At 37.7% G+C, this 17,821-nt stretch overlaps 1 protein-coding gene across 1 annotated transcript in view; it reads left to right on the top strand.

Annotated features, from left to right (window-relative positions):
• The window catches only part of LOC121314781 (A disintegrin and metalloproteinase with thrombospondin motifs 16-like), a 70,598-nt gene that overhangs the window by 30,856 nt on the left and 21,921 nt on the right, over nucleotides 1–17,821 (top strand). The window contains exons 10-16 of the mRNA XM_041248450.1: nucleotides 5,910–6,063; nucleotides 9,079–9,174; nucleotides 9,470–9,618; nucleotides 14,202–14,368; nucleotides 15,019–15,149; nucleotides 15,850–15,973; nucleotides 16,595–16,839. Of these exons, the coding sequence (XP_041104384.1) occupies nucleotides 5,910–6,063; nucleotides 9,079–9,174; nucleotides 9,470–9,618; nucleotides 14,202–14,368; nucleotides 15,019–15,149; nucleotides 15,850–15,973; nucleotides 16,595–16,839 (1,066 nt within the window). The remainder of the gene's footprint in view (nucleotides 1–5,909; nucleotides 6,064–9,078; nucleotides 9,175–9,469; nucleotides 9,619–14,201; nucleotides 14,369–15,018; nucleotides 15,150–15,849; nucleotides 15,974–16,594; nucleotides 16,840–17,821) is intronic.

Consider the following 17,821-nt stretch of genomic DNA (forward strand, 5'->3'; position numbering starts at 1 on the left):
CACCGGTTTCTAATTGCAACAGCACTGATCAGGCATTATCTTGTCTGTATGCTAAGCCATAGTCTTCCTGGTGGTAACCCTCCTAACGTGTTCACCTGCCAGGCAGTAATGCCTTCCAACAAGGATTCTACATCTTAGTCAGTCAGAACACCTTCTAAAGATGCCTATGTGACAGGAGTTGAGTAATTTTATAAACCATCCACATTTCTCTGTACTACACACTATATGCTGTCTCTTGTCACAATGACTGAACTGAGAACAAGACTTCTATCTACATGAACCTTTCAAAACATAATTAATTGTAAATAAACAGACTTAGATTAATGACGTGTTTGAAAATGTTAGGTTTTTAATTTTAAACTCCATTAATAAAACTCAGTAAAGAGGCAGAAACAAAATAATATTGCCACAAGTCTTAATACTTGTAACTATTAAAGCGAGAATATATATATATATATATATATATATATATATATATATATATATATATATATATATATATATATATATAAATTATGAATGAGGCAGTGAGAAACATCCATCATATCTTCTAAGTTTGTCTTGTATTACAGCCAGTGTCTGAATGTCTATGTAATAAGATAGGCTTCCCAAACCACTAAATTTACCACTATGTTATATTATCTGTTAAGTATCATTAGCTTGTAAGAACATATAGTTATTGGGCAGTGATCTCACCCTAATTAGCCATGTTAGAGCTGGTTTCTCACCTTTTGACTTACTTGACTTAACAACCTTGACTTTTAAATATTAAGAATAATGGACAGAATTCATTATGAAATAAAACCAGGTACTGGTTTACATCTATTGCGTATACAATTTAAACAATCTCTCTCTCTTTCGTATGGCATTTGAAAACCAATGGACTGAGCTTATAGCTGTATTATAATTTGGAAAGTCATTTGATGGCACCTGGAGTCACCAGATGGTTTCCATTTGTACCTCCAGTGATCGCGATGAGTGATGGATTGCACTTCACCGCAGTCACAATCAGGCAACTTCTTAATGCCCCACTTATGGAGAAGGAAGCCAGACCTCCCATGTGGTGTTCTGACATGGTTAAGTGCAGTCCAGTATCTCTGAGACAAGGAGAAGCCAGGTAGTTCCTTCATTGGATCTTCAGTAAGTATCTTGTTAGGAACATTGCAGACCCTATTGCAGGTTTCCTAGACCTTAAGCGGCTCGGTGGTGGCGATTAGATATCTTGATGTATCGGTAAATCTGGGTCAGCTATAATCTTATTGTACTCTGGGAGTACGGCAGCAACTGGCCTGATGTTCGATGGCAGGATATTGGAGAGTACTGATAGCCACGGTAGTGGTGTAGATTGAAGTGCACCACTGACCAATCTCACAGCGGTGTTGATTTGTGTCGACAAACTATACCCAGCAGTCCTCACCAAGTACCATTAAAGAAAATACCCATTATAGCTCATAATGTAATTATTAACCATAATAAACACAATACCTCTATAAGAACTAGCGATTCTGGCTTAATTATCCCTAGATTCATGATGAAAAGATTAACAATTACTATTATGTATGTTTGAGTAATTCAAATCAATCATGTATATTTGTTATAAGACAAAAAGAAACCTAACAATCCAATTTATTATTACATTTATTAATATTCTCAAAGGAAGAAGAATAAAGGTTCGGCTTCATAGTTAAAAACATATGTATAAAGAAGAAACAAAATAAAACATTCAAGGAAAAGTAATGCATTGGTAAATGTTCATAATGAATCCTTGATGTGCTCTCTGGTCATAGAGTTCTGCATTAGTGAAGCAGTGTTAATAGTTTATCACGCATTGTTCAGTTCAGTATACATGTGTCAGCTTCCAAATGGCTAAGTACGCATGTACATTGTTCAGCATCTAGTTGGATAGATGCACATTATGTATTGTGACAGTGTCAATATCATGGCTTAAGTTTAGTTACTTGTAATACGTTTGATACTTATTCTGCTGGTGCTGTGTTTAAAACAAGGTCCTCTCTGTGGAAGTTAGTTGTGCAGCAGCGCAGTGCAGTATCTCCGTGAAGTCTGCAGGCAAAAGCTTTCGTCGTTCAGGAGGGAGCCTGTCTTCTCCGGGACAGCTTTGAATATTACATGATTGCGTGTTTGTTGAAGAACTTCATAGTTTGAGTTGAGAGTGATGAGATGTCTTGAAGAAAGAGTAAATCCAGAGAGTAGAATAGAGTCCAGAGAGCATCCAGAGAGAATGAAAATCCTTGTTTTGAGTTTAAATAACATGATGTATAGATGTTCCCTAGTACTGTAAACAAATCCTTGTCGGTCCTTCCATTGGTTCACAGTATTTGCTAGACAGTTGCGTGTCACACAAAAAGGGTGTGTTAGAAATGGAATGTATCCGCTTATTTCATTATCAAAGGATTTTACATTTATCATGTAACCCTACCTATAACTTTAGTTACATTCATTGGAGAAGCATACACATTTCAGTTTCATTCTCTATACACAATTATGGTTACAAGCATATAAAACACATCATAATACAATCAAAGGATAATATTCAAAAATAGTTATTAGTTTATAATATTCATTTAAAACACAATAAGATTTTTTAGGAAACTTACTTAAAATAACTATTAAACTTGTGTCTACAAGTTATGTAATTATAAACTATTCTTAAAGCATTTTAACTAACTTTTAACACAATAATGCTACAACTGCATTATCACTTGGCAAGTTTTATGACACCTTAGGACACAATCAGATAGCATTTTGGAAGGTGAGCTTCAAAGAGTTAACACAGTTTGTGTTGTGTGCCTTATATAATCAGCTTTGAAGTAACAACCCAATCCTCACAGCATGACACACAGACAAGAGTCTGAATTAAATATCTGGAAAATGCTTATATTGAAATGAATTTAACCATGAATTTCCTTGACAAATGCTTGTGTTGATGTTCGGAGAGTACAAGCATTGCAAACCCAGGAAATCCCTGCACATTTCTGGATGATTTTGTGGCCTCAGAATTGCAGACTACAGTTTTGGCTGCATTGGGTTCTAAGCACCAGGCCTTGAAGTAGTTATCCAGTGTCCGGAGGTTTGCTTCATTGTGTTGCCAAGGGAAGGTGCTTGTGTTGCCAGTGATAGATGCATTGTGAGATGGTAGGTGAAATGTCGCTAGCGTAGAGATTAAATAGTCCTGGTGCGATAAATGTGTGGCTGGTTCAATCACCAAGGTTAACATGGAGCTTTCGGTCACTCAGCATATGTTTCCAATCTTTCCAAGAGAAGCTGCTCCATCAGCATGGAGCAAATGCTAAGAAGAGATATTGGCCAGTAGTTTTTGGGGTCGTCGACTTTTCACAGGCCTATGGATGGTTTTATCTTGTGGTTTTATCCACCAGAGCTTTAGTTGTTGCTTAACTTTGCGGTGGTTTGTGAGCTACTGAGTCAACCCCACCTAGGAACTGGAGGAGCCTCCAGGTTTTGCAGCTTGACCTCGTAATGTGAAAACTCAACAGTCTCACACCATCTTTTCCTCGTTGCTGAGCTCAGTAACTAGCATAGTGGTTGCGATGTCTGGATTTCTGTCGGCTTTGTAAACTTTGATTTGAGGTGACCAGTAGGGAGTGTATTTTCTTCTGACACCACATGAAATGTTCTCCTTGGTGGCTATTTTGATGAGGCCTATGAAGCGGCACAAATTGGTTGGTGTTGGTGGTATCCAGCATATGGTTTTCTTAATGGTTGCTGTGTATCATGACCCATCTGCAGAATGAAGGTTCCAGCGAGGCTTCAAGATTTGTAGGCTGATGTGGATCACTACATGTCGATGTTGACTGTGAGGGAAATAGTCTAGGACTGACCTTGAAGATGGTACTGGGATGCCATTATTGTCTCGTGATATGAATCATAAGTCCAGATTGTAACCCCCTCACCATTGGGCTGAACTGAAAGTATGATCTTGCTTGGCGTCTTCAGAGGATGCCCATGATGATGGTTATTCTCCAGTTTGATCATTGTTATTGTAGCCCCATAAAGTATGGTTGCTTTTGAAATCCCAGATGTGAGTCACTGGTTGATTTAGTGCCAGAAGCACAGGGCATGGTCATTACGTACATGGTGACTTATACACGTTTACCACGATCACTTTGCCGTTCTTGGTAGCGATTGTATATGTCTGTGATAGGCAGTGCCTGTAAGGAGTCCTTCATGCCATGTTTGACATAGGTGGCGAGTCCGTGTTATGGATGGTGGCTTGCGAAGACAAGGATATATCGTTGATCGTTGATCAGTCCCCTTAACTGTATGTGGGTTTCTTGTCGTACGCCGGTATTGATGTTTTGGATCCTCAGGAGCCTGGCAAGATATTCGCACTTGTCACAGAATAAGCCCTCGACTTTGAGCTGCATGATCCACAGTGACGGATCTATCGGTAGATTTGTTTGATCCTGAAAGGGCCCATTCACACTGTAGTTAAGCACTAACATTTATAGACTGAGTTTACATGGATCTCTTATCATTTGCTGTAAATGTGATGTATAGATATCAACCCTATCAATATCACTGGCCTGTACCAGGATATTTTAAATAGAATGCTAAAGATAAAAAAGTTTCTTCTATTCCTGATTCCTAATCACTTCCTGTTGTCTAGCTGTGGAATGTGGAGTAATAGTGTTAACAGTGCTAGGAAGAGCAAAGAAAAATTATTTTAAAGTCTTGTTAAATGAGGTGGGGCTATTCTTCAGTGATTTATAGCTTTAGAAAACATCCAAGGCATATTCTCCATAAGAAATGCACCATTATCTCCTTTTTTTCCACTTTATGACATTAAAATTATGTTAATACACCCAAAATGGTGTACAACATTTAAAAAAAGGTCTTTTCATTTACTGTGAATTAATAGAATGGTGCTTTTTCCTGTTTCTTTGTTTAGGTTTTTTGTTTTTTGTTTTTTTCCCCCTTTTGGAACATTTTTGGCCCCGAGGCAGGGGTAATTCAATTTGAGTTGGAGTATTATGAAAGTAACGATCTATTTCTAGAAGAGAATAGTTTTTGTGATTGCCTGGTCTTTGTACAACCACAACCACTTGCTATACATGTATATTTCTTTGTTTTATTGCAAATAATGAATCAGAGGATTCCAGTGATTGGTGTTGGTGCTGAAGTAAACTTCTGAAATACATTTTTGTTTATTCAATTTTCTTTCACTTAATTTTGTTCGCTTAATGTTGTTGGCATTGTTGATTTCTTAACCCGTTAGGCCATTACCTCTGACATACAATACTGACAATATTATTTTAACTAGGGTCCTGGGAATGCGGCTAGTTGTTGAAGTCCATGAATCAAAGACATATCAAAGAGGATAATAATAATAATAATAATAATAATAATAATAATAATAATAATAATAATAAAAAGGTTAATTTGAAAATAACCTTAAGTTCTTGTAATGTGTCAGTGAAAAAATAAAGCCACTAGATTATCATTCCATATATGAACATAAAGTTTATAAAGGAAATCTCAAAAAGGGTCTACCTGGAAATCAATTGTCAGTAAATGGAACTTCCTCACGTGATTAGCAGATGCACTTGCATAAAGTAAACAGTTATGTATTGCAGTATAAATGTAACCAGACAGAAGACCATGCATTTTTATTTTGCAGTTACCTATACATTATTCAGGTTCTTAAATATTTAGTGTTCAATGCAAAAGATGATATTTTGAAAACTAAGATAAAACCATTGATCTGGCACCTTTAGAATTTTACCACTTACTAAGCGAAGGTGTTACAAGTGAAAATGGTTAATGACAGCTCTGGAACACCATCCTACTGTCGTACTTTCTATGATTTTATATGGTGGTTTAAGGACATTCTCGACCAGATGTGAAGGCTGTCTGTTCTGTTGTTGTTGCAGCTCTGCCCAGGCCACCTGTCTTGCAGATGAGCCCAAGTCTGTGAGGGAGTACAAGTATCCGGAGAAGCTTCCAGGGGAGCTGTACGATGCAGACACCCAGTGCAAGTGGCAGTTTGGGGAAAAGGCCAAGCTCTGCACGTTGGACTTCAAAAAGGCAAGGAGAAAACATTGAGTCTTGGTTATACTTCAAGAACAAAGTGTATGGAGGCGGGTTTGCATTTTGATCCATTTACTGCCAGTTTAAGTGGAATTCTGTCAGAGCATAAAGAAGATTACTTATTAAAACAGAGATTACTCAGATGAAGCTGAAGTACAATAATTGCTGGTGAAATACTTCTGACTGTTTTATAATTAACCTCACCCATTTTAATTCCTGAAATTGGATTGTATTTTGTTCATTGAATTTGGTTATTTTATTATTTAAGATTTTTTGGTGTCTTGCCTGGGCAGCAATTACGACTGACAGCTTGGCCTTTCTTCACAAGTCTTTTTGATAGGTCTGCAGAGCTCACATACACTTGGATGTGGGTGAAGGCTGGTAGGTTTCCATGTAAATTCCAGGCTTTCACTAGGGGATGTTGCATCATAGATTTTATTGGATTCTGGGATGTTTACCCCTGTAACTCTGATCACAGTAACATTTTGTAGGTAAACCAAGTAATGCATTGGCTGTGAGATACCCTTGAACATCATTTATATATTTCTACATATACAGTACATTAGAGTTCAGGATAAATGCCAATGGGAAACTCTTTTGGCTCTAACCCTGGGTGTAAACTATGACCCTTGTATAAAATTACTGAACCCTGAAAAATATGCATCCACTATGTTTAATAAAACCAGTTTCATAAAAACTGACCTAAATAAATAAAAATACACCTTTTTGTTTTGATAAAAGGAATAGGAAAGAGTTAGGCTAACACCATATATATACATGTGGTATTTTACTTTGTGTTGGCTAAACTGAAAAAAATTAAAAATGGTCAAAAGTCTACTCTGTCATTGCCATTTTAGCCATGGGAAATGTTCTTGTACGTGGCATCTAATTAACTTTCTTCTACTTTAAATAGCCCACTGCCCTGCTTCTAATGGGGATTGTAATAGGGATAGTCTAATTGTGAGGTGGATTCATGCCCACAACAATGTGATTTCACAGCCTGTCCTGTGTGATGTGATGTGATAAGAGCAGAGTGTCTGGTCAGAAATTATTTGAGCTCAATTACTCTGCTCTGTGCCTCTTCTTTAATAAGTAAGAACTCACTAACATTGATAGCAACTGTGGAAATAATGCACACACTCAAATCACAGGAAAAACAAGTGTCTATAATTGAGAAATAGCTAAAGGTCTTAAAATCTGCCATCGGTAGATGGTTTATAGTACTTCCACCTCAAAGGTTGCTGATTTAAGCAATTGTTATTGTTCAAGATGGCAAAACAGTAGTTTTACATTTCTTCAAATATTGATTTATTTATTATTATTATTATTATTATTATTATTATTATTTATTATTATTATTATTATTATTATTATTATTCCTGTTGTTTATTATGTAGCTTTTTTGGTTATTTAAGACCTACCATACTTGTTTACATCATATTTTTTTCATTTGTCCTACTGTAGCTCCTTATTTACAGAATCGTTTTATGTTTTAGAGTTATTTTTTAGTGGTCTATTGGGCATTTTGTTTTAAATATTTCACCCCTCAAACAGCCAACGTCCCCTTTCTTTACTTTGTGAGAACTCAGATGTACAATAATAAAATGCATATTATTGGAAAAGTTCTCATAACCTTTAGCACAGTTGGACCTTCCAGGTTTCTGCTTTCAGACTGCTAATTTTAGCACTGGTTCCTTCTCATAAATCCTACTACTTTGAGAGCTGAATCATGTCAGCAACTTTGTAAGTGATATATGTAAGAAATAATCCACGATAAGGTGTGTAGTAAGACAATTTTTCAACCACCCAGAAAGTGCACACACCCACGGTGGGTTATTTCGCTTATAAAATGACTACTTTTTTTTTTTTTTTTCTTTAAATAATAATTTCACAAACTAGCTTTTTTAAGGAAAAAAATAAGAAATATATTATGTGTCCTTCCACTAAGAAAAAAATAGTCCCTAAAGACTTTGATTTTACATATATTATGTACTTTGTTTTTATTTGCCATAAACATTACATTGAATATTGCCATTTATAGTACAATTTTCGAGATGAAATAAAATGGCATTTGTGAATTGAAAGCAGACTGATTTCCCACACTGCACTGGCACTCGAGAGAGGGAGGGGCTTCCGAATGTGTTTTTTGTTTGTTTTGTTTTGGTTTTTTTGTGTAAGAAATTACCCTACTCAGGCTTTGCAGTCTTCAAGAGAAACTGACCAATAATTTCTGAGGCTGTTTTGAACACCTCATTTTGAAGATATTTGGCACTATTTGGAAGCAATTGCATAGAGAAGTTTTCAGAGAGAAATCATTTGAATCAAATAAAATCAAGAAGCCACTGAGATAAAAATAAATAAATAAATAAATAAAATGTAACTGGACCTTGGAGTCACTAGCATGTTTCTTGGCAGTTTAAACCATTAAAATGCTCTGAAAACATGCCTTTGCTCCTATTTCAAAGTTAGGCACATTTTTTAATGACGGCTGCATCAGCTGATTAGATATGAGCAATACATGAACCACTTAGGATACATATGAACCATTGTTCTTTACTGCTTTTAGGCTGTCAAGTACAAATAATAGACGAGGCAACCAGTAAGCAAACAATTACTTGAAAAAAGCAACTTAAAAAGGAGTCCTAATTTGGTAGGAGGACAAGATGAGATCTTTTGCGATCTGTTTCAATGGGGCATGTTGAAACTTACATTATTCAGCATTACTAAGTGCTTCACCTCTATTGCCTGTTCATATCCTGTCTGCAGAGTTGAAAACGCTGATTGTTTCTACAGCACATCAGTGACGAGGCAATCGCTGCATGGTGGCCTGGAAGCGGCTCCAGCCTTCCCCCTGTCTTTGCTCATGTAACAAGAGTGTTCCAGTAGTATAATGGGGAAGGGGATAAAATTGCAATAAAATACAAGATCTGATAGTGTGTCTGGATGACTTAGAAACAAAAATGTAAACATTCTAATAAATAAATAGCCTTTTTGTTTTTATGTTCTACATAGGACATTTGCAAAGCATTGTGGTGCCACCGGGTTGGCAGAAAGTGTGAAACCAAGTTCATGCCAGCTGCTGAGGGTACTGTTTGTGGGCCTAATATGGTGAGAATGAATAACAGGACTATTTATTTTCAAACGGCTCTTGGTTTACTTGAGTCTATGATTTAAGCTTTGTCATTTAGGTTAATGGGTGATGACTGACTTTAGATAAAAATTCTACAGCTGAGTCTAAAGGAGACAATAGTTAAAAGAAAAGCACACTTACACAAAATATATTGTTTTTGTGTGTCGTATATAAATGAATATGCATTTTAATTTGAAATAAAGTACAATTGTAAAAATGTCATCAATTAAAAAAAAAAAAAATGCTGTATATATTTTTATCTCTCTATCCTAGTGGTGTCGCCGTGGTCAGTGTTTGAAACATGGAGATGAAGGCCCTCGCTCTGTTGATGGTCACTGGTCAGTCTGGTCAGGTTGGTCTGGTTGCTCAAGAAGCTGTGGAGCAGGGGTGACCTATCGAGAGCGTCACTGCAATAACCCAAGGTAATCTATGCCAACACTATCTGTATCTTGCCCTGGGAACCTATATCGTAAATTACTGGAAAGGTTTAAAGAAAAAAAGCTTGTTAGTTTGAGGAGAACCCTGGCGAGTATCAAAGGTGCATCACATGCTGTCTATATCGTTTATATTGAAATGCATATTTTCATTTAGCTGCTGTGGTTAATTTTGAATCATCTTGTCCATTTTACCTGATTTGCTTTAACCTTTTCATGGACAATATTGCAAGGTAACTATAAAGTACCAGTATTTTTTGTATAATAGTTCTCTGTCTTTGATCTTTTGTCATTTGTTATAGTCTCAGCAGCCAAGATCCTATCCAGCAGCAAACCAAAATAGTTAAAATTGAGCCCAGCAGGAGGTAAATTTCAGCCCTATTAGAGGGAATGTAATTGTCCTGCCAAGGAATTTAGTGCTCGAGTGCCTCAGGAAACACACCTGCAAGAGCTGCTTGCTATCTAAACATTAACCAGGACTTGTACAGGACACACATAGATACATTAGCCGTTAAGGACTCAAATAACATATTGCTGAGAGACACAAGTCAGCTTTAGCTTTGAAAATGTAGTTGCATTACAGGTTCCTGAACTGCCACTAGTTATTTTGTAACTTAAATATTTTCCTGATGAACTACCTATATTCATTTAATGATTAACCAACTCTCTATTTAGATTGTTATCTTTATGTCCTGTATGTCTTTGTACAGTATTAATATTGTTGTGTACACTGATAATGCTTCATTACTGTATCCTTCTGTAGTTTTTATTAATTTTAGTTTTCAGCTTTCACCAAAGAACCCAATAACATTCCCCCTAAATCCCTTGTTTAGAAAAATACAGATTATTAATGCTTGTGACAGGGTAGCCGTATGTGTGCATGCATTCGCTGCTGAGTGACAGGCAGGAGATTGAGACAGAGGTTGAAGATGATACAGTGGCTTGCGAAAGTATTCATCCCCTTGGCATTTTTCCTATTTTGTTGCCTTACAACCTGGAATTAAAATGGATTTTTAATTGGATTTCATGTAATGGACATACACACAATAGTCCAAATTGGTGAAGTGAAATGAAAAAAATAACTTATTTAAAAAAATTCTAAAAAATAAATAACGGAAAAGTGGTGCGTGCATATGTATTCACCCCCTTTGCTATTAAGCCTCTAAATAAGATCTGGTGCAACCAATTACCTTCAGAAGTCACGTAATTAGTTAAATAAAGTCCACCTGTGTGCAATCTAAGTGTCACATGATCTCAGTATATATACACCTGTTCTGAAAGGCCCCAGAGTCTGCAACACCACTAAGCAAGGGGCACCACCAAGCAAGCGGCACCACGAAGATCAGGGAGCTCTCCAAACAGGTCAGGGACAAAGTTGTGGAGAAGTACAGATCAGGGTTGGGTTATAAAAAAATATCCGAAACTTTGAACATCCCATGGAGCACCATTAAAGCCATTATTACAAAATGGAAAGAATATGGCACCACAACAAACCTGGCAAGAGAGGGCCGCACACCAAAACTCACGGACCAGGCAAGGAGGGCATTAATCAGAGAGGCAACAAAGAGACCAAAGATAACCCTGAAGGAGCTGCAAAGCGCCACAGCGGAGATTGGAGTATCTGTCCATAGGACCACTTTAGGCCGTACACTCCACAGAGCTGGGCTTTATGGAAGAGTGGCCAGAAAAAAGCCATTGCTTAAAGAAAAAAATAAGCAAGCACGTTTGGTGTTTGCCAAAAGGCATGTGGGAGACTCCCCAAACATATGGAAGAAGGTACTCTGGTCAGATGAGACTAAAATTGAGCTTTTTGGCTATCAAGGAAAATGCTATGTCTGGCACAAACCCAACACCTCTCATCACCCCGAGAACACCATCCCCACAGTGAAGCATGGTGGTGGCAGCATCATGCTGTGGGGATGTTTTCAATCGGCAGGGACTGGGAAACTGGTCAGAATTGAAGGAATGATGGATGGCGCTAAATACAGGGAAATTCTTGAGGGAAACCTGTTTCAGTCTTCCAGAGATTTGAGACTGGGACGGAGGTTCACCTTCCAGCAGGACAATGACCCTAAGCATACTGCTAAAGCAACACTCGAGTGGTTTAAGGGGAAACATTTAAATGTCTTGGAATGGCCTAGTCAAAGCCCAGACCTCAATCCAATTGAGAATATGTGGTATGACTTAAAGATTGCTGTACACCAGCAGAACCCATCCAACTTGAAGGAGCTGGAGCAGTTTTGCCTTGAAGAATGGGCAAAAATCCCAGTGGCTAGATGTGCCAAGCTTATAGATAAATACCCCAATAGACTTGCAGCTGTAATTGCTGCAAAAAGTGGCTCTACAAAGTATTGACTTTGGGGGGGGGGGGGGGGGGGGTGAATAGTTATGCACACTCAAGTTTTCAGTTTTTTGGTGTTATTTCTTGTTTGTTTCACGATAAAAAATATTTTGCATCTTCAAAATGGTAGGCTTGTTGTGTAAATCAAATGATACAAACCCCTAAAAAATCAATTTTAATTCCAGGTTGTAAGGCAACAAAATAAGAAAAATGCCAAGGGGGGTGAATACCTTCGCAAGCCACTGTACGTTCTGCATATCAACACATTGAACTGAACAGCTTACCTGACACTACAAGCACTGGTAGCGCATGTATAGAACTCAGTGTATGAAAACTTTGGTGGGATCTACAATCTCTGAATTGATCTTCTCTGTTCAATAATAAACCAACTCTGGCTACTCGCCTGGCTGTCGGCGGTTTCGACTTGCTTACTCGTTCTTCGGTATCCAGCCTTGGTTCTGGTTCTCTGTCACTCACTCACTCACTCACTCACTCACTATTAAGGTCTCCATACACCAGACACGATGCGATTTTTTTAAATTGGCAACGAGACCTTTTCGCAGCGACATGACCAAACACACCAGAAGTGACACAGAGGTGATGTGACAGGTTTGAAAACTGCCAGATCTATACAACTGTTCAAAATTTCTATTGACAAAACTATGATCAAGACTGGTACATATTCGTCAGTGTGACGTGGAAATTAGAAGTGTCTTCTCTGATGGTATTTCAACATATATGGCAATAAATCAAACACACCAGGCTTATCTAGTTCCTTCGAAATGGACTCCTATATATTATCTTTCAAATCTATATCTTTATAATTGAGATGCCCTTTGTCATAAAGCTCTGGGTATTTTTTCAATGACAAGTATTATTGTTTTCTCCGTCATTTTGGATAGTGCTTCACCCTGCAGAACCACGTGCATTGAAGCTGTTCTCTGATTGCTCAATGCCCTAGGTGATGCATCAAACCGCAAAAATTAGGATTCAATCCTATTTATTTCCCGCCGCTCCAGTGCTCCCGTGGTGCCGCTCCTGTATTGCTGCACAGTTCATCTTGCACATCGCGTCTTCTGTGTAGCAGCCTTTACGTACACACACACACACACACACACACACACACACACACACACACACATATCGGAGGATTTCAGCTTCTTCAGCCCAGCTGGCTTTGGTTTTGCAGCAGCTGAGTAAATGGAACATTTTTATTCCTGATGCTCCGCTGGAACAGACCTACGTGCTGATTTTAAAGCCCCTTTCACACTGGCACTTCTACCCGAGTCCAGACCCGGGTTCTGGCTACCTGGGTCACAATCCAGCATAGTGTGAAACCATGTACCTAGGTTGTACCCGGGTTAACCCAGGTACCAGAGACCCACCTCAAGATGTCGGTTGACACACTTTGATCTGGGTTGAGCGAGACAAAATGCATGACAGCTGACAAAATAACAACCAGCCATGCCTGCATGAAGGTTTCACTTCTGCAAGGAACATTTTTGGTTATTCTGTTTATCCATATTTTTGTTGCTTGAGACACACCACCAGCCAGATTGCAGCAGGGATGAAGAAACATTTGCTTTAATGAACATTTGGGCCGACGGTTCAAGATGGAACAAGCATGTGTAACAAGCTGCTTCCGAGGCATTGATATGCATGTTATTTACTTGCATCTGTCACCCAGATCAACCCTGCTTCATCAAAAGCATGATACCGGGTCCTGACCTGGGTGGGTTGCGACCCAGGTAGAGCATGCTAGTGTAAAATGGGCTTTAGATTACACACCTGGTAATCACACACAACAGGCAGGCTCCTCCCAGGAGCATCAGGTACGTAATTAATTAATTACAATAAATACACACAATTTACAATATACATTTAAACAAAAACCTGTCCATGCAGAGGGCTGTGTACAGTTACATTATTGTTGGGTAATTTACACAGTAGCAAAATGCTAATTGTTTCTACAGTACATCAATGTAGCCTGTAGCATTAGCGTTATACACATTGCTGAAGAGCTTGATCATGGAGGATAAACAATTAGGGTGGATATATGATGGGCGGATACGTGACGGATTACTGTACTTTATATTTTACATGTGTTAAAAACACAAATTCAGAACAATGTAGTGTTATTATGGTAGAGAAACTACTTTTTAGCTTATGCCTTCATAATCATTTTGTTGAACTACATTTCCCTGATTGCTGTTTTTTTTTTCTTAACTAGGTATGGTGGGAATTTCTGTGAGGGCTCTTCTCGTGCATACAAACTTTGCAATGTTCATAACTGCCCTACAGGCAGCATTGACTTCCGGGCCACACAGTGTGCAGAATTCAACAGCAAGCAGTTCCGGGGCTGGTATTATAACTGGAAGCCATATACTCGAGTCAATGGCAAGTGTTTCTTTTTGTCCTGAAATCTTCACTGATGTTCTTAAACGGGATCCTGTTAAACTCTAGAAGACAACTGCCTTTGGTTATTTTTCTGTGCAAAACTGTAATAGGCCTCCAAAAAGGTTGTGTTGGCTCTTTGTTACAGGTTAATACTCCTAAATATGGCTTGTTCTTGTTCAAGTTCTATTAGTGGGTCAAGTGCCACTGAAGATGTCCCCTGTTGCCTGCCATTTATTCAGTTCTGGTGCGCCTGTGGCATGGAATAATCTTGGGGCTGGAGGGGTTAGTCTTAAAACCATGGGAATTTGAAACCAATGAACTGGAAGCTTGCAATGTATGTTGACTATGCCACTACATAATGTCACTGAAACCACTGCTTGCATCAGTTTCACCCTGGAACTTTATGTTGAGACATGCTGGAGGCTATTGAGAGTCTGCATGAGGCAATGCTGGAAACAAGGTACAAGTTACTGGTAGAGTAACTTCAGCCAAAATGCCCTATTTGTTCAAATGGAACACATTGGGGTAGCGCCTGACATGTTATTAGTAGTAGGTGGGGTATGCAGGATACCTCAGCTACTTTATTATTAGTAGTTGTAGAGTAGTCTTGGTAGTATTGTGACTTATTTTCATGTTCTTTTTAATCACAGAGCAGGACCTGTGTAAACTGTATTGTTATGCAGAAGGCTTTGACTTCTTCTTCGCCCTCTCAAGTAAAGTGAAAGATGGTACTTCATGTTCAGAGGGCAGTTCAAATGTGTGCATTGACGGAGTATGCGAGGTAAAAAAATAAAATATATACTGCAGTTGGCATATTCATTTTTCATGTTCAATTAACATTTTTTAGGGGGGGTGGGGGAATTGGTCCTACTGTTTTAGTCTTTTTTTTTATTATTATTATTTTTTTTTTTAACAGTTTTTGTCACCCGGGACAATATACATTATCACAAAGTCTGTGGTGTTAAATATGGCTCACAGCATCTAGTGCTTGTCCTTGGGTCAAATGACCTATTCGTTATTATAATAAATATACTACAATTTTTGGGGGCTTATTCTGCATTTAGTAAATGCTCTCCTATCACATTACATCAGGGGCTTGGCAAGCAGCTGTGTTGAACATAAGAGTGTTATACAGGGATTTAGTGAAGGTAAAAGCCACATTGTTATAGCCTTTTATCAGTGAAACAGTGTTCAAAATTTATGTATTAAGGGTGAAATATACGTTACGTTAAGAAACAATCTGATGATACGTTAACAAGCAATCTAGGTTAGTTTTAGTTTTTAAATTTAGTTTTTGTATTTTTATGAACAATTCGGTATGAAGTGCACCTCTAACAAGTCATAAAAGAGCATTTACAGAATGTGCTTTTGAAAGTTACCTGTGGGTTAGCAAGGAGTAGTGTATCACGTAGTTTTCTTTTTTTATATATAGTTTTCTGACTCTCATGCTTTATGAATCTGTTCATTTTCCTTTCTTGCAGCTTGTTGGCTGTGACCGTGTGTTGGGCTCCAGTGCTGTGCTGGATGTCTGTGGTGTCTGCAAAGGCAACAACCTAACTTGTAAAATGTTCAAAGGCCAATACAACAAACAGCATTACACAAATCGTAAGTACTGAATGCACACTTAGATTTTACTTCACATATATGGCAAACCCACATGTTGACTTTGAATGCAAGACAGGCAGCCAGAACATCTGACATGACTTGAAATATATTTATTAGTTCCTGAGTCAAGCAACCTTTAAAAATAAACACCTTTACAGATAGATCCCAAGCAACAAAGTATGTCCCGTGTAAAAATTTACAAAGGTAATTATGTGGTTCACTTTCAGGTATGAAATGTAACCATTACCGAATGGGTATTTACCTCCTAAAGACCTGAATCCTGAATACCAAATCTGCTCTTTGAGACTGTGATGCAGTCGTGATTGCTGTAATAATTTTTACTAATTACACGTAATTTGGGCACTTCAGCTTGTTGCTTGTTACATCCCACTGCTTAGAGGTAAATACCCATTCGGTAAGGGTTACATTTCTATTTCAGGGAACCAAGGCTATGATAATATCGTTTTCCAAGTTTTAAATTTGCTTTTTCCCAGTTTGCATGGTGCTTTACACTGCTTTACTACTCTTGTGTTATTGTTTTAAGGATATACAATTGGATGGTGAATATATTAATACTCCCAGTAGTTTGTTGTTTTGAAATTCGTGTCCTTCTCTTAATAGAATACCACAGCGTAGTTACCATTCCAGCAGGGGCCCGCAGCATTCGCGTGTATGAAATGAACAGCTCCACCTCCTACTTGGCGGTGAGAAACTCCTATCACAAGTACTACCTCAATGGGTATTGGACTGTAGACTGGCCTGGCAGGCACACATTTTCTGGGACTGTGTTTGACTACAAGAGGTCGTACAGTCAACCCGAGATCCTTACGGCCGCAGGTCCTACAAACGAGACTTTAGTGGTAGAGGTATGTTTTTTTTTTTAGTTCCTTTTTTGTTTTTTTTTTATGTTAGATACAGCAATCCAAATGAAAAGTGCCTGTTAAAAATGAAGTTCACATTAAAACTCTTATTTACCAACAAGCAAGACAAGAAATGTCCTTGTTTAGTTAAATCAATTTAGAAGTAAAAAAAAAATCTTCACAATTTTAATATGTGTCTTAAACTTTTTTTTTTATTTTTAAAGTGACTGATTTAGAGAAGCATGTTATGTATAATTTCTTGTTCTTTGCATTAATGTTTTATTTTAAACATGAAATATCTATTCTTCAATAACATGGATCCTTTAAAAATAAAAAAACACATAGATTTCTGGAAGGCATGAGATTTTGCAGGTTGATATAACTGTGATAAGTATATTTCTGTCTTCTGTAGACATCTTTATTAAAGACAGCTTTCAGCTTTAAAGAAATCACTTACACAGACACAGAAAATAACGATATTTGGAATTGCATGATTGTACATTATTAAATTAGTTGGCCTTTTTGATAGTGATCAACATGAAACAATGGGCTTTGTGACATAGCTGTGGGAAAAAAAAAGTGTCTATAGAAGACTGGTGGCAACACAGTGGTTAAAAGACCATTGTTTCCTTTCTAAGGACCAAAGTTCAAAAGTCACATTGACAAACAACCCATTTATCACATTACTGCTTTATTTTCACAAAAGCCTGTTCAGCATTTGGTCACAACACCTGTCCCTTTTTAAACAGGAGCCTTATTTGACTAGTTTCTTTAATTATTTCAACATTAATCACTATTCGGATGTGTTGACAAAAGAATGTATCTAGTTGGAGGATGAATACAAGTTGGCTTGTTTCAGTTCCCATGCTGGAAATTATTTTCTTGTTGCACAAAGTTAAAATATATTATTAATGGGAAGCCCGTTATTGTAGTAGTGGACCCCTATAGGTTCTGTAAGTTGTGTATACAGTACTGTAAATCTAAATTA

This window comes from Polyodon spathula, chromosome 4 (genome assembly GCF_017654505.1).
Source record: "Polyodon spathula isolate WHYD16114869_AA chromosome 4, ASM1765450v1, whole genome shotgun sequence".
NCBI lineage: Eukaryota > Metazoa > Chordata > Actinopteri > Acipenseriformes > Polyodontidae > Polyodon > Polyodon spathula.